The sequence below is a fragment of the Thunnus maccoyii genome, chromosome 18 (assembly GCF_910596095.1).
Source record: "Thunnus maccoyii chromosome 18, fThuMac1.1, whole genome shotgun sequence".
Taxonomy (NCBI): Eukaryota; Metazoa; Chordata; class Actinopteri; order Scombriformes; family Scombridae; genus Thunnus; species Thunnus maccoyii.
Window position 1 is genome coordinate 13,387,291 of NC_056550.1, and position 20,733 is coordinate 13,408,023.

Consider the following 20,733-nt stretch of genomic DNA (forward strand, 5'->3'; position numbering starts at 1 on the left):
GCTGTGCCATCGGTGTGTGGGTGTGAATGATTGGATACTCCTCCTGATGAGCAGGCACCTTGCATGGCAGCCTCTGCCATCAGTGTATGAATGTGTGTGTGAACGGGTGAACGCGGTATGTACTGTAAAACGCTTTGAGTGGTCGGAAGACTAGAAAGGCGCTATATAAATGCAGTCCATTTACCATTTACTACCTTTCCGATTTGATTTGACTCTTCAATCTTACTGTCTGACCAGAGATCTGCAGTGTTTCGTACAACCTTGCCTTTCATCCAGACCTCATTGCGCAGCTGAGGCGTACCTCTAAACTACAGACCGGTTCTGCCTAGGAGGCGATGGGAGGGGCAGGAGAGAAGCTGAACACTGCATAAAGACCAATATTAAAAAAAGCCATGAATTCATCATCAGAAAACAATCATTAACTATATCATCAATGATAACAGCAACAATAACAGCAAACTTCATGACAACAATAAAATAAAAAATGCACACTGGCAATTCCATAAGTGAACCCAAGAAAGAAAAAAAAAACAAACAAACAAACAAAAAAAAACACATTAAACGCCTCCATCTCTGGCTAAAGTGATCCTTGCAGGAGAGAGACAGAGAGAGTGGAAGTGGAGGTTGCTGAGGACAGACTCTGGCGCAGCAGTAGTAGTAAATTTAATACAGGTGGGCCAGTTCTGAAAGAGCTGCTCTTGGCCTTGAGGCCTATGGGAGGAGGAAGAGGAAGAGGAGGAAGAGGAGGAGGAGGAGTAGGGAAGCCAGTCTGTAAGGATCTGCAGGGAGGCAGCGAGCGAGCGAAAGAGGGGGAGGGCGGGGTGAGGGCTGCTGCAGAGCACTGCACTCTGCAGCAGACAGGCACTCAGTGGCCACACTATCACACAGGTTGGCAGGGCCTCCGATAGAAAGAAGACAAAAAAAAAAAAAAAAAAAAAGGACGATAGAGATGGCGATCCTCCCTGCTGGACCCAGTAGAACATAAACACGTTGAGCCTTTCCAGACGCCAAGGCTAAAGATTTCAAATGATGCAATGTAACAGTGATATTTACTTTGATAAAGAGGGTGAGGATGGGTGCTTTGGGGGTGTTTTCCCTGCTGCACCCATCATCAGTTGAGTCAGTTCTTTCTTTGTATTTCCCTTCACTTTGCTACCATGTTTGACATCCTTCCTGGTCCCATCCACTTGAGGGAAGAAGGATTTGAAAAAAAAAAAAAAAAAAAAAAAAAAATCTTCACATCCATGTTAAGTTAAAAAATAAGTATATAGAGAAGCCACTAAGCAGATTGCTTTTTTGTCTTTGTTTTTTCAGTTTTTATTTGCCAGTGTTGCTTCTCCTTTCTTCTATTCGTTGGCATTGAGGGTATAATGAGCTGCGATGCTCTTGCTAAGTGCTATGATAGACCACCTATTCACAAACCGGTATCCTTTGCTTCATCCTTTTCCACCGACGCAAATTTGGGCAAAAGAAAAAAAGGTCATCTGGTCTTCTGCGTAAAAAAGGAAACAGGCTCCTCTCGTTTTGGTTTGATGCCTTCTCCCCAATCGCGCGCACACACACACACATACATACACATATACATACACAGAAACACACACCTGTCCCTCCCTCTCCCCCAAAACTAGTCACTGGCATAAGTGTGGAGAGTAGGCTGGCTGAAGAAGTGCTTTGTGTGAACGTCCTTGTATTTCAGACAAAAGATGGTTGAAGACCAGCTTGCTACTCTCCTGAGCTCACACACTCTTGGGGGGGGTGGGGGGGGATGAAGGTTAGTAGTGGCAGTTTTAGGATGGGGGTGCAGGGCAGATAAGAGTTTTTGCAGTTCAATCATTCCTTATAGTCTCCTCTCTTTCTGTGAGAGGTCATGGTAGGGTGCTTGGACGGTAGAGTCTGTGGCTTATATTGCACGTCACTTGAAATGTTGTTTTGCGCGTGGAGCGAGTAGGGGTGGGGGCAGGGGCGAGGGGTGAGTGGGGGGGGGGGGGGGGGGGGGGGGGGGGGGGGGGTAGTGGGGGGGATTCATTGACTGCACACCGGCGAGAAACATTTACGACTTGAGGTTTTTCCACAACATCAGTGAGAAGGTCCGAGACTGAGACCGAACTGCGAGTTTTGCCCGCAGATGAGTTGAGGTGCATTGAAGTGTTTGTCTTTACAGTTCCATAGTAATAGCAGTGGTTCATTTTGTCGTCCATCACACCTATAACTGTACATGCGACGACCCCAAACTCCACCCCACCACGTAAGATTGACAGACACATTTGAATAATATCATTTCTTAACTTTGTTTGCAATGGTTCAAGAAGAAAATTAAAAAAAAAAAAAAACACTACAAAAATAAATGGCTTGAACGAGGCGAACAGAGTTGCATCATTCCCTTTGAGCATTGTGTGGGGAACTCAATCTGCTTGCAAAAAATGCACTGAAGTTGTGAGCTGTGGTTGCTTATGTTAAGCCGCAGCAGCATGTACTCTCCACTCAGGTTTCACTGGCTCAGAAATAAGGGTGTGCAAGTGTCCGTATGCTTCTTCACCAAGTACAGAGTGAGTGAGGATAGCAGGGCAGGAAAGAGGTTAAGGCTAATATTAGTGCTGAGAGAAACAAATGTTGAGTCTGGACCAGCTGAAAGTTCTACAACCACTCTGATTGAAGGGTTTTTACTTTGGGAATGATGCCTTTTTTCATGGATCTCTGAGGTGCAGTATGATTGCCTCAAAAGGCAGAGAGGGATTACGCAAGTTAAAAGATGGCAGCTCGTCATTGTGTCAGTTTGACTAAAGTACATGTTTCACACGGCGAGTTCTCAAAAGTTCATTTCTGTAAAGTTCTCTTTCTTTTTTTTTTTCTGAATGAAAGACTTCTTCCTGTGTCTCCAAAAGTAAAAGCTGAACACTGTGACCAAAATCTCTCACTGAGATTCACAAAAGAACTGCAACTGAAATGTCATTAAAAACAAAAGAGGAGTAGAGGAGGTTGACGAGGGTGAGCAGCGAGGATGTAGCCTCGTCTTCCTCTCGTCTCTCCCTTCACCGTTAACACCCACACTGATTATCTCCACATTGATTTGCAACAAAAGGTTTTTGCTCCTGTTGGTATTTGTTTAGTCTGGGCTCTTCTGTCCTACATGGACTCCCCACTCAGCAGGTCCCCAGGCAGCAGCGTATTGATTGGGGTGGGACTCCCCATAACACGTCCCTCCTCTCCACTTGGGGGTCCCCACAGGCTGGAGTACTGCTGCACACCACCCCAAAGGAGCTCTCCGCCTGTCTTTGCTCCGCCTGCTCCCAGCCCACCGCTACTGCTGCTGCTGCTGCTGCCGTTGTTGTTGTTCCAGTGGGGTGAGTGACCAATGGGGTGAGAGGCTCCAGACCCGGTCCCACCCATCCTTGTCTGATTGGTGCCTGGAGTGGCCTGCCAGCTGGTTGTTCCGCCAAGTGACTGGCCCTGTGCAAAGAAGCGATTCACTTCCTCCTCCCCGGCAAACTCTGCCAGAATGGTGGTGTTCCCGAGCACGCACCTGGGCGGTGATAGAAGGAAAAACATTGATGATTAATGATTAAATCTCATAAACAAAAATCAACTGAGCCAAACACCTTGAACCAATCCATTAAGAGACATACATGTGCAGGGACTTCTGAGCCTTGGCAGCTTCATCCTTGGAGCTGTAGCGCACCACAGCGTTGCCCTGTGTCAGGTTGAGGTGAAATGTGATAAGGGGGCCGTGCTGCATGCACAACGTACGCAGCGTTGAACCATCAATCTGGGACATAAACAAACCAGCAGAAAGAGTGAGTTCAAAGCATAAGTTCAAACTGTGAGGGTTTAAAAAAGAGCAGCGGATTAGAAAGTGTTACCTGTGGAGTAAGATTCCTCAGAACCAGCCAACTGCTGGTCCTGGTGGAGCTGTCTGTACTCCATGTGGTACCTGCTGAGTATGAGAGAGAGAGAGAGAGACAGCGAGGGAAGGCACAGGTCTGTTAGCATGAAGGTCAAAACCAAAATCAGTTACTAAAACTCAACAGGTGGTGTCAATTTCAGGTGGTGAAAAGAGAAAAACCACTCCGTGTCAGTTGGCACTTTTTCAACCACAAGACTTGGTTAAGGCGTTGTCAATTCTGCCAACTCTGTACCCCAGCCTGTGGTTGTGTGCCACATCAAAGTGTCTCTTTCTCTTCGAGTACAATGCTCATACTGCAAACTTCATATCCTTATGCACTAACACACTATGCCTCCATAATCTGACTTTAAGACAACCTACACTTCACAACAGCATAAGAATAATAATTTGGGTTAAATTATTATTCAGTAAATTTCAGTTTATCTGATTTATCCTCTATGTCCATTATTTTCACACAAAAAGCTTGCATCCTGTTTGTCTTTACTGCTAGATGTTCTAAGAAGACTGTTAAATATATTCACTCAGTACAGTCATTTTAGGACATTTTTTCCTGCTCTCTTTAGAGTTTGAAGCCATTTCTTTTGATAATACAGGATAAACAAAATGTTTGCAAAAAGATATAAGAAAAAGTTCAGAAACTATAAAAAACTATAGCTTTGACTGATGGTGGAGCTTAGATAGATTGTTGTATTAACCTTGTAACCCTGTGGACTAATAATTTGCCAATTTTTGTAGAAAATAAATAAATAAATAAACAAATAAAAGATAATTCTCAAAAGTTGCAGCAGGTTCCTGTTACAGGTGGAAGCAATTAAGGAGGGGAGCATGGTGCCTGGCTCCTTAAATAGTTCACAATGTTACTACCTGTGGTGTAAGAGCTGCTCCAGCCTTGGGCCAGACCCAGAGAGTTGCCCCCCCAGGTTGAGGAGGGCTTGGTGTTTGTGAGGCCAGGCGGGGGGCGGGAAGGGGCCGTGGTGCTGCTCCGGGGGCCCTGTGGGACCTTCCACAGCTCGTGGGACAGCGAAGCCTGGCTGTGAGAAATGGGGCCTGGAGACCAAGTAGATTTCATCTCTGACAGTTTACCTGGATGGAAGAGAGGGAGGGTAAGGTTGGCCTGTCGACCAAATGGCCAAAAAACCACCTGCCCCCACAGGAGGGGGTCCTGCAGAGCAGAATTAATGCTCAAATGCCTCGATAAAAAGTCTGAAAAGTTCTTTCATATTTGTCCAAAGGAGAGTACAAGGCTGGATGTGAAGACTCCAACAATAATTGCATATCTATGACACTACTAAACATTTTTAAGTTTTGTTTATTCCTCTCCAAAAAAGTTTTGTATTGTCAGGTGCTAATAATAAGTAATCAGCATAAGGAAATATACCAACTCGGTAAAACATGCCTTCACAAACACCCTGTGCACAATGGCATGTTTTATGTACAAATCTATCTTCTGTTGCTGTTGTTTAATAACAAAAATAATAGTAATAATATCACTTTTGCATCACTTGGCTATCTTTAATGCACGTGTGTCTGTGGAGCATAATGCATAAATCCCTTCCCACATGACCATATATATATATATTTATATGGTATGTGTGAGAGAGACATTTACTCCACTCACACGGATCAGTGGGTTAGAGTTCAGTCCACATTCAACAGTCACAATAAATCAAGGAAAACAACAAGCTACACCCTCCTCTGTCTCACACTTCCCATGCCACACACAAGGAGGAAGAGGATACACTAACACCACAGGGGAAATATACACTGCATGAGAGGCAAAGTTGACTGGGAGAGAGCTCAAATGAGAGTCATATTTAATCAGGTGCAGTGATTTGAATGGACGGGAGAGATGCGGTTCTTCAGTGAATGGTTGAGGCTCTGGGTATTACAGTAACAGGAGGGAAAGGATAATGTTGATCTGCAGTTATTCATCCACTGCGATGTTGGGGGAGAGGGTTATGGACAAACTATGTACCTGCATCGTCTGTCTCCGGGGACGACAGACTGAACGAGCTAGTGTAGGCACTGACTGGCCAATCAGTGGAGGGAGGCAGAGCCTCGTTCTGAGATGAAGTGGGAGAGGAGCCTGAGCCGATGCCAGCAACACAAACAAATAGACAGACAAAAACAAATAAGGAAAAAATAGCAGAGAGAGAAAATGGAATAAAGGAAAAATGCACTAAAAATGATGATAGTAAGGTTATTTAGAAGAAAAGAGAATAACACGTAGAGTATAAGCTGCGTAAATGACAATGATTTCAGAGGCAGTTAAAAGTAGGAAAATGAAGAAAATAACAATAAGAAGCAGGCTCTCTCTGGTGGCAGCAGCTGCTGCAGATAAGGTCAGACATTTTAGCGCACTCGCAGTACTCAGCTTTGGGGGGTCAGCTTGTTCTATTCAATTTCTTTTTTAAATCAAGGGCAAATGGATCTCTGAAAAACAGAGAATCTTACTTAGAAAGCACAGAGAATTTTTCTGCACGTTAAATGGTGTAGCTCTTGGTCTAAACCCATTTGACCTTGCTCTCACCTCCACTCCTATCTCGCAGCAGGTAGCGGTTGACATCTTGGATGTTGGTGTTGATGGTGGGCCCACTCGGGACACTGCCGGGGGTCACGTTGGGGTCAGTCTCGGGGTCGATATTCTGGAGGCCCTTCCATGGTACACCAGGGCAGAACTCTGAAAATCAAAATTAAAAAGTTTGCAAATGTTTTTTTTTCTTACCACAAGGACAAAGAATAAACTGAGTAACTATAGCATAATGTAAATATTAGCCACTGATAATGTAAAATATGTTATTAGCAGGCAGTTGCCAACCAGCTAGTGACCAGGTGTCAGTTTTTGTTTACTGAGATTAACTGATGGTTACCATATTCTACTTAATAGATGGAGTGATAATATTCCTGTGTAATTATATGTCATATTTCAGTAATGGAAATATTATTCACTATTCCAGATCGTGTTATCCACTCATCAGTGCACCAGCTGTCGTGCTCTGCTACAGAGTTATCATTTAACTTTTGTCAGTTTTGCTATTTCTGACGAAGTAAATCAATAATACTGTCTTTCACCACGGTGGAAAGGTCTACACTGAGGGTGAGGGATACAGCAGAAGTATTTTAATGGCCAAGTGGTTGCTAACAGGGGTAACAAGATGACACAAAATCATTGACAGCTGAGAAGCTGAGAAACCATTAATGGTGAATACTGAGAAAGTTCCTAACCTGGTGGCCAGTTGATATTGGTCCCATTGGCCATCTTGTCACTGCTGCTCTTTCCCTGCCCCCAGCTGTCTGGGGGGACCAGGGGGCTGGTAGGAGACTCAGAGCTGGACATCAGGTTGTAGGGGCTGTAAGAGTCCTCCAGCTGAGGAGGCTTACCAGGGGGGCCCAGGTTGGCACCTGAGAGTAGTGAGAAGAAACAAAAAACAGTGTTTAGAGGTTGATATCAGTGAAACGTGGGGACAGTTTTGCATTTCTTCTCAACCAAGTAAACAATGAAAGACAAGATATGAGTAAGATTAGAGTGGGTCTGAAGTCTGAAATGTACATTAGTAAGTATTCAGTCAGCCAAAAAATCTGATGTGAAAATCAACTGATTTTCAAATTATTCTGTTCAGAACAGAATTTTTAACATCTTTCTTTTTCTATACATTGCAGTGTCTGCCACATAGTGAGCAGAAACATTTTGTCCTCGTGTAAAAGAGACTTAATGTGTTTAATTTAGAAAAGAATTATCAGTCATCATAAATACAAACTTTGCATCTGATATGACAATAAATACTCTCGTACTTCTCTAGTGGTGACTTCTCATTATTAACTTTTAAGCTTCCTTCTCACCATGCTTGCTCAGGTTGGGTTCTAGAGGAGAGGAGGTTCCAGAGAGGCTTTCGATGGAGTTGGGGTGCGTCCACTGCGACAGGCGCGATTGGGGCTGGGGAGGGTCCTTCATAGACAGACTCCCCACATCCATGCAGTTTACATTCATGTTTGGATTCAGTCCAGCTGAGGAGAATGACAGAGATGTTACTACACAAGTCCACGAGGATTAGCACAGCCTTATCTATTTGCCATTCAAAGAGCAAGATCAATAGCACTCACAGAGAGAGTAGGGGCTGTAGGTGTTAGATGACTGCGGCTCTTTGGTCTGCAGGTCAGGGAGGCCTGGAGCCTGGGGGTGACCTGGAAATGAATCCAGGGTGGATTTGACCCCGCCAGGATGCAGGCCAGAATGGGAGGGGGGTGGCTGCTGTTGCTTCATTAGCAGGGCCTGGGCCAGCTGACGCTGGTGCTGTTGGATCTGCTGCTGCATGTTATTGATTGTACGTGCAACCTGGGATGACATCACAGAGAAGGTATATTTAGGATATATAACGTACAGGTGTTACATTTACCAACAGAAACAACATCGGCCTGGACTGTTTTTACACATTTTTTTCTTCAATTAGCTTTATTTAGGCAAAATATTTATAACTTAGTAAAATTTGAATTTTTTTAGTGAGTAATAAGAGAGTAGAGAAGAAGAGAAAACTTATGAGTTAAGAGGAAAACCTACTTGCTGCTCTTGTTGTCGAATGGGGCCAGAAACGTTGCGCTGCGCCTGTAACATCTGCTGCTGAATTTGTAAACGCTGGTATGCCTGTGAATCAGGTACAGTGTAAGCATGGTTTCAATGTCAAAGTGTGTAAGTGTGTCTGTATACCCGATTATAACTCGGTACCCAAAGATGAAAATGAAAATGGCTCTACATGTATCCTCTACATGCAGTGAGTTTAAAATGCTCTTAATGCATTTAGGGTTCTTCATGGGTTTGGGGTCAAAGGTATATGCCATGTACGCTCTACTCCAGACAATTAAACTCTGATTATCAAATAAAATCGAAAGAAAAAGGCTAAATGAGACTCACCAGTTGCAGCTGGTAAAGTTGATTCAGAAGGGTCATTTGTTGAGGGTTTATTGGTGAGGTTAAAAGTGCAGGATTCAGACCAATATTTTTTGCTGCAAACTGTAAGAGCTGTGCTTGAACCTGTGGGCCAATTAAGAACACATTACAAACACAATAATTTAACAAAATTAAACAAAAATAATCTGCATCTTTATTGATGTATAAAAGCTTGAAGTAATCTAAACTGATTCATAATAAATGAGCAACCTAAACCTATCAAGATGTTTTTAAAAGACTGTAATCTGAATATAAAAGATTTATCATAGCATACATTAAAATGCCTTTCCAACTAATCGTTTGTATAGTAACATACTGTATGTGTGTATGTGTATACCTGAGGGGAGAGAAACTGAGGCACTTGAGCACGGAGACTAGGCTGAGAGGAGCTGAGAGGTGGCACTGGCGGCTGAGGAGGCGGCTGCGGCTGCTGCATGGCCCGGGCTTGTGCTGCTCCACCACCACCAAACATTCCACTCTGCATCTGCTGGACGAAGAGTGAGAGTCAAGACAGACCTCTTCAATTCAGTTTCAAACACAGAGACTACTTCCATCAAAAGAGGAGGTTCTTTCATGAAAATTAAGAGCAGCTTGCCTCGGATTTGTAGTACAAATGTCTACTTACTGGCTTACATTTAACTTGGAACGTTCACAGAAAGACCATTCAAGCACACATGTTAAATATTTACTACACCACATATGGTGCTATTAAAAATTGGCATTCAAAATTCAAGATCATTTCATGTTCACTAGATTTTTATGTAGATCTGTAATTGACTGGATCACCTTATCCATGAAGGGCAAGCGGGGGTCCGCTGAGGGGTCTTTGGAAAGAAGCGGAGGCCGTGGGCAGCTCATGGGCTTGTTGATGAGCCCGTTGTTGTAGTCGTGGCCAGCTATCCCCATCCCCCGCTTGTCCAGCTCTGTCTTCTTCTCCAGCAGGGCACTCATGGCCTGGTCCAGGTTCATGTTGTTGCTCTTCAGAGCCTCCTCTGCTGGATCCCTCTGTAAACAAACCAAAAAGCATCAATAATGCAGAAAACAATCTATATCAAAATGTGGGGCTGAACAACATATTTCAAACTTCCCTTTTAATAATAAGTAATCCTACAAATACAAACATCATTTAGCCTGGTAAGTAGATTCAGGTTGCTCAAACTGCATGTCTAATGACAAATCACAATCATTCTCAAAGTGGACGGCTTAGTATACATTTAACATGCAAAAACAAAAAGAAACGACAGATTTTTACATCTAAACTAAAGTTCAATATGAATAAAGACAAAAGCAACCATAAAAAAAATACATTTAGGCAAAACAAACATTAATCCTGCTATTTGGACGTATTATGGTTTTAAAAAAAGATGATACAGAGAAAAAACAGGCTTCAACTGGTGTCTGCCACAGAGTGTTATCTGATAATTATACTGTGGGAAAAATTCTACATATATTGGCTTTACATGCTCATTTCAATTTCCCTTCTTGTAGAAAAAATGCTTCATAGTACGTTGTAACAATCATCACTGGTCAAAGATAAACCAAAAAATGTAAGATCTATTAATGAATAACAAAAACACTAACAAAAGGTAATTAGTTCCTAGAATTGACTACCAGCAGTGCAGCATATAGTATAACTTCAACTCACAGGGAAGCCCATGTCTGTCAGCTGTTTGATAAGACGATTCATGATCCAGGTATCTTCCTGCTTCCCAGGTACCTTCCCCTAAGGGATGATGAAAGACAATTATTACCACACTAACTGAAAATTTAATACCAGAATGTTTCCAAAGGACCGTTCGACGTGTAATTAACCACGCTTCGCACCTTCTGTGGGCCCTTTTTGGATGCATTGCCCCAAGAGTTACAGGAGGAGTTGCTCTCCTGGGAGGCAGTGTTGTTCCACATGTCTCCCTCCTCAGCATCCCACTGTCCCCCCGACAGGCTTAGCTCTTCACCTCCACCTCCCCATCCGTCTTGCATAGGTTTGGGGGCTGGATAACACACCACAAGAGAAGATGGAAATAGTGTTGAGGACAAATACGTTTATCTCGACACAAGCCTTATGTGGGAACATTATGACTTATTAGAGCACAAGTTATTGTTACTAATTTATCCTCCCAAAAAAAGAGAATATTAAATCTAAATTATCATATATATTAATGAGAGCCTAAAATGTGTTCAGCTGGTCAAGTTTTGCACAAGTTCGATATATTTTTCTTTAACAAAAAAATCAAAGCCTTATAACAGTGATATAACCTTGACCGTAAAAGAGGTTTGCATTTGAGAGATTTAACAAGGCCTCTGTCATATGGCATCAACCTAATTCAAATTAAAGTTAAGCATCAGCATGTTGTCCTCTTGATAGTGAGCTTTCAGGTTTTAAAGGCCCTACACACCCACAGTCCATCAACACAGGTGTTTTCAGTCATGGTGCCTGATTAGACCACTTCTGAGGATGGTGAAGGGGGCGTGTTAAGACTATGATGGATTGACATCCAACTTTAACCTGAACAGATGCTTAATCAGCCAGAATAAGTTAGAACACCTGAGTGTGCAGGGTCTTTAATAAATATATATTATGATTAAAACAACTCTTTGGTGAAGGAAAATAAAAGTAACAAACGTGTTTCACATTACTACATAAAAGTAATCAGCACATTCTAAAATATTAAATGGCCACTAGGGGTCAGTGCAGATTTGTGTAAAATATTGGGTGCTCTTGCTTCTCTTGAACCATGATGTCCTTGATTTGACTTATCATGAGAAAACTATAGAACTTTTTTTTCAGCCGCAGAGCAATAATCCTCAAAAGTACACACACTTGGTAAAGACTAACTCCAATATAACATGGGGTTAAGCTACTTACCAGGTTTGCAAGATGCAGATGGCATAGTTGGGTTGCCCCTACTATAGCTGTCTGGGTTGCTGTCTCCCCAGCCCCCACAGCTCCCAGTAGGTTTTCCCCAGGCAGACGTACCGTTGTCCACGCTGACCGCAGAGGGTGCAGGCTCCCCCCATGAGCTCTCTGATTTTGTGTGGGAGCCGGGTAGCTCTCCCCAACCTGGAGGACATACAAGGACAACAGCCTGTCAAAATACTTCTGACATATGTACCAATTCCTACACAAAAATATTTACAGCAAATTAAAATATTGTTTTTTCAGATACAAATCATACAATCAAGTTGTTTCCACATTTAAGAATTCAACATTTTTATTTCAACAATTGCATAGCTTAATTTGCAATGCATATCAATGATCTATCTACAAAAACATACCAATTCATGTTTTATGTGATTTTTTTGTTTTTCCTATTTGTTGATATCAACAGACTTAAATTTAACCCAGACTCTGGTAGACACCATCACCCCATTTATCCCCATTCGTATAGGGAGGCAGAAACCTGGGCTTGGCTTAGCAGGATGGTTGACAGAGGGAGAGGATGCCCATTTAAGATTTGGCACAGTCCGGTTGTTCTTGGCATCAAAGACGCAGTGCTGTCTCTGGGCCTGGGGCAGTGCCAGGCTCAGCTTAGCTCACTCTCCAGGGAGAGATCAACTCCTAAAGGCTGCTCCAAAATTATAGTTAACATTCAACCTTCTAGCTTGACTGGCCGAAGAGCCACACTGATCTAAACATGACATACTGAGACAAACAAACTATCCATTTTCTCCCCACTTTCTGCCTTTAGTGATAAATAGTATTAGAGGGGTTATAGCTCTTTGTTATTAACCACAAGATCAACAGCCATTATGCCAGCATAAGGGGCTGCAATCAGGTTTTACTGGGAAGCAATGTGGATTCAGCATGCAGGGTCAAGTGTGGGACGGCAGGGGGCGGCTGCCCCAACTCAGTTCCTCCTAGTACCTCCTCCCTTCAACTACTGACAGATGGTGGCTCCCATATAATCACACACTTCCGATCAGTCTCAAACAGTTTGTGGTGAATTGCTATTTTCACGAGGCACTTTGTAAACAGAATTCTTGTGCTTCCTGGGTGCTACCTATGTGAGGTTGCTAAGGTTACACACACAAATGTGCCTGGTGTTGTGAAATGTGAAGAGCCTTACGGAGAGATAGGGCTGGCACTGCTTAACTCATTTGGATAGTTGATTAGATGTAAATCCAAAGAGGGCAAACTAGGTCAAGATTTTACTTTTAAGTGGATCAACAGCTTGGAGATTAACAGTACACTGTGCTAACTACCTAACCAGCTTTCCTGTTTTACACCTTTACTTTAACAGTGAAACATAAAAATAGAAACAGGAAAGAATATGCAATTAATATAATTTATCTTGAATTACATCACCTTTACAATCTAAATGTTGACAATGTAATGTACCTGAATACTATAAGCCAATGAATCTGACTAACTTGGCTACACATGATAGGTGTGGAATGTCTGGAACAATTATACATCGCGATATCAGAGCATTATGTTGTCTTACCTTGAGCTATAAGGGGACCCCTGTTGTGGGATGGCCCGGACTGGTGTTGCACAACAGGTTCCATAGGCCCACTGGTGGGGCCTGGGTTTTGGGAGTTTTGGGTATGATTTTGTAAAGGTGCAGGTGGCCCGTGGTAGGGGTGATTGTGAGAGTGGGGATGGTTATTGCTGGGGCCTGGGGGGTTATTGCCTCCAGTGGTAGATTTAGCCTGGGACATTCCGGGATTGTTCCTGTCCCACAGGTTGACTGCCTTGCTATAGGTACCAGGGTCGCCCCAAGCAGAAGTCCCATCATCTATCTCCATTTTACGTCGGATTGAAGGTGGGGAGGGCTCTTCCCAGCCTGTAGGCTCAGCTGAGGTCTCCTGCTTACTGCCACTCCAGCCTCCACCCTGCTTCACTGAGCCTGAGCCACTCCAAGAGCCTATGCCTCCTCCACTGCTACCACTGGGCCCGTCCTGAGGCTTGCCCCCCCAACTTTGGGAAGGGCCACTGGGATGCTGGCAAACTGGCTCTCCCCAGCCCCCATTTCCTCCAGCTCCAGATATTCCAGGTCCTGAAGCAGGCATTCCCCAGCTTCGTGGGTTTTCCTTCCAGCCTCCCGATTCTCCCTCCCAGCCAGGGTTGGTAGGACTTTTTTTGCTCTCTTCTGGTTCTCCCCAGTCCCCTGCTTTATTGCTCCCTCCACTATTGCCCCAGCTGTGGGATGCTTTGGGTTGCTCTCCCCAACCCTGGGATGTTGCCTTGATGTGAGAATCATCCCACCCTTTTGACTTCTCTTCTCCCCAGGACTGACCACTATTCTTGGGTATACTGGTGGTGGGGCCTCCTTTTGGTGGATTCCCCCAGCCACCAGGGCCACCTGGGGGCTTAATGTTGTTGGGTGGCTCACCCCAACCAGAGCTGGGCTGGTTGGTAGCAGCTATGCTCCCTCCCCAACGTGAAGCTCCCTGAGAAGCAGGCACATCATTTTTGCTCCCAGAATCGGTCCTCTGAGAGGGGCCCATGTTAGTGTTGGTGGGCCCCTGGGCATCGCTTGGAGTGGTTGGGCCAGAGCCCCATGATTCAGCACCTACATCATTCTTGCGTTTAGTATCGTCCATGTCCCAGGAGGTGTGCTGGCGAACAGGGGTCTGTCCCCAGCCAGTGTTACACAGCACCCTTGGGTCCAGATCCTGGGCAGGCAGAGGCGGAGCTGGATTATCTCTGGACGAGCGGTCTCTGAACTGGGAATGTCCTTCCATGCTGTCACTGCTCCCTTCACTGGCACCAGCTGTGCTCACTGCTCTGCCCCAAGGACTAGCCTGTGAATCCTGGGGAGGAGAGATGGGGCCATCCCAGCCTCCCTGGGCCTCTTCAGTGTGCTTCTTCCCCCAGTCTCCACTGGACTTGTCACCCCAGCCTCCAGAGTTTCCTGCTCCACCTCCTCCATGGCCCCAGCCAGAGTCCCAGCCAGGTGCCTCCTTAGATGAAGGTGCCTTTGATTCGCCACTGTTACCCCATACTGAGCTACCATCTTCTCCATTGACTTGTGGGGCCCCTGGTGGGTGCTGGCCCATGGAGCCCAAGCCTACAGATGCACCACCCCAGCCAGGCAAGTTGTGGATGGGGCTGGGGGGTTCCTGCTTATTAGTGTGATTTGGTCCATCAGTTTTAAGGTTCTGAGGTTCTGAACTGAAAGACACATTCGTGGACGGGGAGGGGTGTGGCTCTGAGGTGTCAGAGGCCATTATGCTACCCCAGGCGCTGCCAATCCCCGAGGAGTTGCTGTTAGTGTTGGCTCCGGTACAGGTGCTGGTCTGGGCTGGTGGGGGGCCAGAGGGGTTACAGAGGTTGGGTGTAGGTTGAGGAGGTGAAATGGTGTTGGCTCCCCCTGAGCTGCCTCCCCCTGTGCCACCCCCATCATGCCCCAACATGGGCCAGGCAGATGGGTTGGCATTAGGGTTCAAGTTCAAGTTAAAGTTGGTGGTGGAGGATGATGAAGAAGAGCCCCACCCTCTGCTGCCTCCTCCCACTGGGCTGTCACTCTTCCCTTCACTCCCCACTGAGGACTGAGGGGGGCAGTGGGAGGGCCCAGGCCCAGAGCCCCAGCTGCGATTGACTGCAACCTGGCTAGAGTGCATACTGGTTCCAGTATGATTGGCAGGGCTGGGCCCACTGTTGACCTTGCTTCCCAGATGGTTGGCAGGAAAGTGGCCTGTCTGGCTATTGGCCCCTGTGGCCATACTCGCTGTACTACTACTACTACTACAACTACTACTGCTGCTGCTGCTGCTGCTGCTGCTGCTGCTGCTGCTGCTGGTCAGGTGACCCGGGTCAGTGTCCAAAGGGCATCCTCCTGGAGGGGCCTGGCTCTGGCTAAGAGTAATAGAAGGCCAAGCCTCTGTGTCCTTCTGGTCAATGATCAGTTGATCCCAGACACTGATATTGGTGGAAGTTGCAGCACTTGTGGCACTCCTGTTGGCTGGCAGGTGTCCCCAAAGGGGATTATCATACTGGGCTCCCTGGCCACTCTGTGGGGGCAGTTCTGTATGGGAGGAAAGAAAAAGCATGAGTAAGAGGAGAGAAGATGGGTATAAGTTATGTACGTCATCACACCCACATATGATTAATGAGGCTGAAATACCATGGCAACATGTGAGGTGTCTACTTATACGTAAATTGACTTCACAAGATGCTTTGTAAATGAAAATAAATACCACCCACACTGAAAATGCAAGCACAGAGGAGAATGAATAATCTGATAGCAAAGGGAGCTTTAATTATACAATAAATACTACATCTATGTATCTATTCAAATACTACATTCTCCATACATTTGAATCAAGACAGGACCAATGCTCTCCCTGATTTAACTAAAATAAGATAGGAAAATATTCTGTTACTACAGATTATAATAGTGTTGTTTAAGCATTTGCACAACAAAAATATCTGTCAAATAAAGCTGTCACAGAGTCAAAAACAAAAGACTTGTCCCACTTGCTTGATTGGCTTGATTTTTTTTTTTTATCTGACAGGCTTCAAAAGTTTGTTTTCTATATCTGAATTTAAAAAAACCCAATTACTGCTGAGCCTGAAAAGAAATACCTGTTTTAAATGTTTTGTTTTTAAATTTTATTTATCAGTGTAGTGGCAACTCAGACATCTGTGGAGCTCTTGTATAGTTATCATTGAAAATATAATTCAAAACAAGTATGCGCTTGTTGTCAAACTGCTTGTGCCGTTTAGGTTTTTGAAAATACTATAACAAACAGCATCCCATTTTAAAAAGGAAAATAGAACCTTTAGATTTCATGTGGTTGCATGCAACAACAGTGATAATAATAAAAGTTTACTTTGCCAGTATATTTAGTACAGTGGGCTAGAAATGAACCAAATGAAAAATTGTACCACATGCAAAATCATCTTGTCTAAATCATAAAATGATGCATGCTTTTGTCACATATGAAGAGAGAAGGCCTAATATCTAAGTAGTATATGTTCCTAACAGGTCACCCCTAAAAAGACCTGTCATATTTGGGAACGTGAAAGAAGTGATCAACGACCGGGGACGACAGTTGTGTCATCTTTAACTTTTGACCTCCTAACCAATGCAGTTATGACCTTACTTGACATGAAGTATGGCATGAATACTCTGCACTAGCCCTTGGCAGTCTGTCTCCTCACCAACACATCAGCTTCCATCTGCCTGCAACTGCTCTGACAACTCAAAGTAATGCTTTGGCTTATTTGTCTTAGAGCCCTGTGGAGTAAGTCGTGTGAGCTCCCTGGAGTTCCAGTGCGCAATATGGATTGTTCTGGTACAAAATAAGCCCAGTTGCAAATCACAGTTGCTGCACTGATCAACCTGGCGCCACTTCATCGCCCCTTTCTGCTGTGCCTCATGCTGCAGGCGCTGTTGTTTACATGTGCCTTTACATGCATGCTTAGTTTGTATGCAAAGACTGACTGCCACTGCTACATGGTAGAAGGGATAGCATTTTACCATCCACTGTTTTCAAGCCTACTTCAATGCTTGCAACTAAAGGAGAGAGAGAGAGAGAGAGCAGGCACTGAGAGAGCACGGGGGGAAAAAGAGGGCACTGTGTTTCTGACACACACAGCGCTGTCGTTCTGTAGCGTCCCTCTACTGAGAAGTGCAGGACCGCCATTTTCTCAGTCCTGAACTAGAGCCAAAAAGGCTCTGAGCTACCGTCTGTATCTCCTCTATAGCTGCATAATAGCACACATGTCTCACCCACTATGATAAACACAAAGCATAACAACTCAACACTGCATGCCCGCAATGCACTGTTGCTGCAGCTTTAATGTTTTAAAGTGCTCATCCACACGCTGTGTAAATACAATCCACCAAAACAACGCAGAAGAGGCAGAGAGAGAGAACAAACAGGGAGATAGAAAAGGAAACGAAGGTAGATGTGCAACACTATAGTGAAATACCTGTGGAGAGGTGCCTCCCAACCATCCTGTAAAGAGCTAGGTTTTGTGCGACACAGCGACCATCCTTGTCTCAATATGTCTGCTCGGCTCGCCAAGCTTCTGAGGCTCATATCTGAAATGCTGCCAAGAAGTTGCACAGCTCTTGCGCGGCATGAGACAACCCCCCCTCCCTTCCTTCCTCACCCCTCATGCTCTGTCCCTCCCACCAACACTGCTTTGGCTGGGTCTCTCCTCTTCTATCTATTGCCTCCCTCTGCCTTTTTTTATATCATGCTCTATTCCTATCCTGACGGAGGATATTCTCCCTCTCTGGAAAAGCATGCACTGAAAGAAGGCTGGCTGGGGGGAGGGGATGGGAGCGTCGGAGAGGTGGGGAGCAGTATTGTTGGTGGGCGGGTGGGTGGCGGGCGGCTTGGTTAACAGCTCAACGAAAAAACCTAGAGACTTATGCACTCACAAGGCATGAGGTAAAACAAAACAAAAAGGGAGAGTCTTCTAACCCCCCTCCAACACCCGCCACCCTCACATCTTTCAACCTTTCAAAACTGTCACTAAATATTTAGCCAAGACCACTCCATCTGCAATTAGCACAGCCTTCCACAATGGAAAGCCTCTTGAATAGTAGTGGCAGGCAAGAGAGAGCAAGAGAAACCTCACAAAAGCCTGCTGCACCCCCTCCAGTGCTGGAATGGCAATTTTCTCACACATGCACGTGTTTATGTATGAACAGGCATATCATCAGGACAGACGTGATGACAAATGTCTGTTTTTGTCTAACTTTATGACTACCAACCAGGAATGCAGTGATTATAAACAGCAGAACCAGGCTTTGGATAGAAAACGGCCACTTTCAAGGGGGTGCTTTCTTGGCACAAGGTAAGACATGAGATGAGCAAGCTCATATGGATCAGGTCACAGTGCTGTATTAAGGATTAGTGATCTGAACCCCCCAAAAATGTGCTGGACCTACAGGGGGGCAAGAGGTTGCATAGAGAGACAAGCTGAGAAGCTGAACAACAGAGGAAGACATGCATGAGACTTAACAGAGGGCATGGAGGGAGGAGGATATCAGGGGCTGGGAGCTCGGCAAAAGAAAAAAAAAGGCAGCAGTTCCCTGGATCAAGGCTGGTATTGTTTACAAATGATCCCAGCGCCCACGCAACAACACAATAAGTCAATGTTTTGTAGAGAACAGAGTCCTTTTATGACTGAGGTTCAGCCCCCTGTGCCTCTCCACTGGTCCTAACACGCGGTGAGGTTATCCCGTGCTACTGCATGGCCACTCGCTCCTTTGTGTGTTAACATACACACAGTGCAGACACTGCACCTACTGTGTGGATGCAAACACACTGGAAAGAAGAAAAACACACACTATCTCCTGAAAGCACAGACCTGTAACCTGCAGGCGAAACCTTCCTTTCCTGCTTTCTTTCAGCCTCCTAATGTTTTTTTTTTTTTTTAATTTTTTACAAAACAAGTGGACATGTGGGGTGGAATAGGAATGAAAATACAAAAGACAGACATGACAGAATATGAAGGACGGAGATGGATGTTGAGAGATGGAAGTAGGAAGTAATCTACAAGGGATGTGTGGGCCTCAGCTGGACTGATCCTGGCTTAATGAAGTCCCTCAGGGGCAGAAGAGACTGAATGGTACAGAGCTGACAATGCATGCTGCCAGCCAGATGAACGAGCTCTCTGACTCTGACACACACACACACACACACACACACACACACACACACACACACACCCCCCAGTTGTGTTAGATTTGATGCATTGAGAACAGTACATAACTGTATAGACGAATGCAGTGACCGATTTGTGCGTTTCACCATCTAGTGGTGCCACCATTACTGCGGTGGTAAGTTGTAGTGACTCAGTGTCTGCTGCTGCCTGCTGACATTGACAGCGGCATGAGTAGTTTGACTGATGACGTTAGGCAGTGGCCCCCAGTTACTGATGAAGTTGCCTCATATGGATGGTGATCTTAACGTTATTCAAATTTTACTACTGTAATTTTATGTTACTGTACTATCTAGCTAGCATAATCAATCTAGAGTTGCATTTAATCATTACTGACCAGTTACATTAGTAAAAATAAACAAAAAAAACAAACAAAAAAAACAATTCATGTTTTTTTTTATAGGTATTCAAGATTATTTCATTAATCGCCTAGCCTGTGATGAGCAACAAAATGCCAACTACAGGTCACTCATAAAGGGTCAAGATTACTTGAGCTTCGGATGGGTTGGCCAAATATTACACACTCTACCAGATGATGAACACATCATTCTAAAAAGGACCTGTCCAATACTCACAGTCCATTAACAACTATCATAATGTTGAATTAACTCTGCAAAGGAAGGATGGCAAAGTTGTAGGTGTGAACTCTGACTGTATGGCCAACGGAGGGAAGTGCAGCAGTCATACAGCAGGACTACTTTAAAAGGTGAAAGATGCTGTGACCCAAGGCTTCACAGGCACAGCCTGCACTGACTAAGTGTGTGCCTGGAACCAATCCACCTGGAAAAATGTGGTGCCAGACACAGTTAGAGAACATTCAAGGGCCAGACCAAGGACCTAGGAAAAGTACGAAAGTTACAGCTACAGCATTTGAGACAGATGCAAATGTCATTCAAGCCTTTTCATCCCCCGAGTTGGCTTAGCCATGATACCTGGAACCATTTTACATTATGGGTTGACTGCACAGCCACAGAAGAATGCAAATATTTAACTAACTACCCAAAGATCATGTACAATGTACTGAACACAAATGTAAACTCTGCAATGTAGTTTTTTAAAGATATATCAAATGTGGGGTGTGTGGGTGGAAAGAAAACTGAACTGCAAGTTTGTTAGAAGTACAGCCACTAGGTCCAGTCAAACATCTGAGCCTTTGGCTAGAAAGTGTTTTGAGGAGACCACAGGACAAACTGTGGTGACTACAGGTCTCGTTGTGCATGAGACAGAAAACTGGCTCAGTGCCAGCCTTGATAGAATCAC

General features: G+C 44.7%; 1 protein-coding gene across 6 annotated transcripts in view; it reads right to left on the minus strand.

Moving 5' to 3' along the window:
- Nucleotides 1–2,021: 2,021 nt before the first annotated feature.
- Nucleotides 2,022–20,733, minus strand: part of LOC121884715 (trinucleotide repeat-containing gene 6C protein-like) — a 44,610-nt gene continuing 25,898 nt past the window's right edge. For 2 of the 6 annotated variants that reach the window (XM_042393686.1, XM_042393683.1), the window contains 16 exons: nt 13,289–15,814; nt 11,710–11,904; nt 10,668–10,834; nt 10,489–10,566; nt 9,630–9,848; nt 9,181–9,330; nt 8,808–8,927; nt 8,457–8,540; nt 8,003–8,234; nt 7,742–7,906; nt 7,127–7,303; nt 6,432–6,581; nt 4,766–4,984; nt 3,858–3,931; nt 3,624–3,763; nt 2,022–3,520 (listed from right to left, as the gene is read on the minus strand). In XM_042393686.1, coding sequence (XP_042249620.1) covers nt 3,124–3,520; nt 3,624–3,763; nt 3,858–3,931; nt 4,766–4,984; nt 6,432–6,581; nt 7,127–7,303; nt 7,742–7,906; nt 8,003–8,234; nt 8,457–8,540; nt 8,808–8,927; nt 9,181–9,330; nt 9,630–9,848; nt 10,489–10,566; nt 10,668–10,834; nt 11,710–11,904; nt 13,289–15,814 — 5,093 coding nt within the window. In that variant the 3' untranslated portion in view covers nt 2,022–3,123. Of the gene's footprint in view, nt 3,521–3,623; nt 3,764–3,857; nt 3,932–4,765; nt 4,985–6,431; nt 6,582–7,126; nt 7,304–7,741; nt 7,907–8,002; nt 8,235–8,456; nt 8,541–8,807; nt 8,928–9,180; nt 9,331–9,629; nt 9,849–10,488; nt 10,567–10,667; nt 10,835–11,709; nt 11,905–13,288; nt 15,815–17,727; nt 17,808–20,733 lie in introns of those variants that run through there. The other 4 variants (XM_042393688.1, XM_042393687.1, XM_042393685.1 and 1 more) reach the window with 4 other exon arrangements.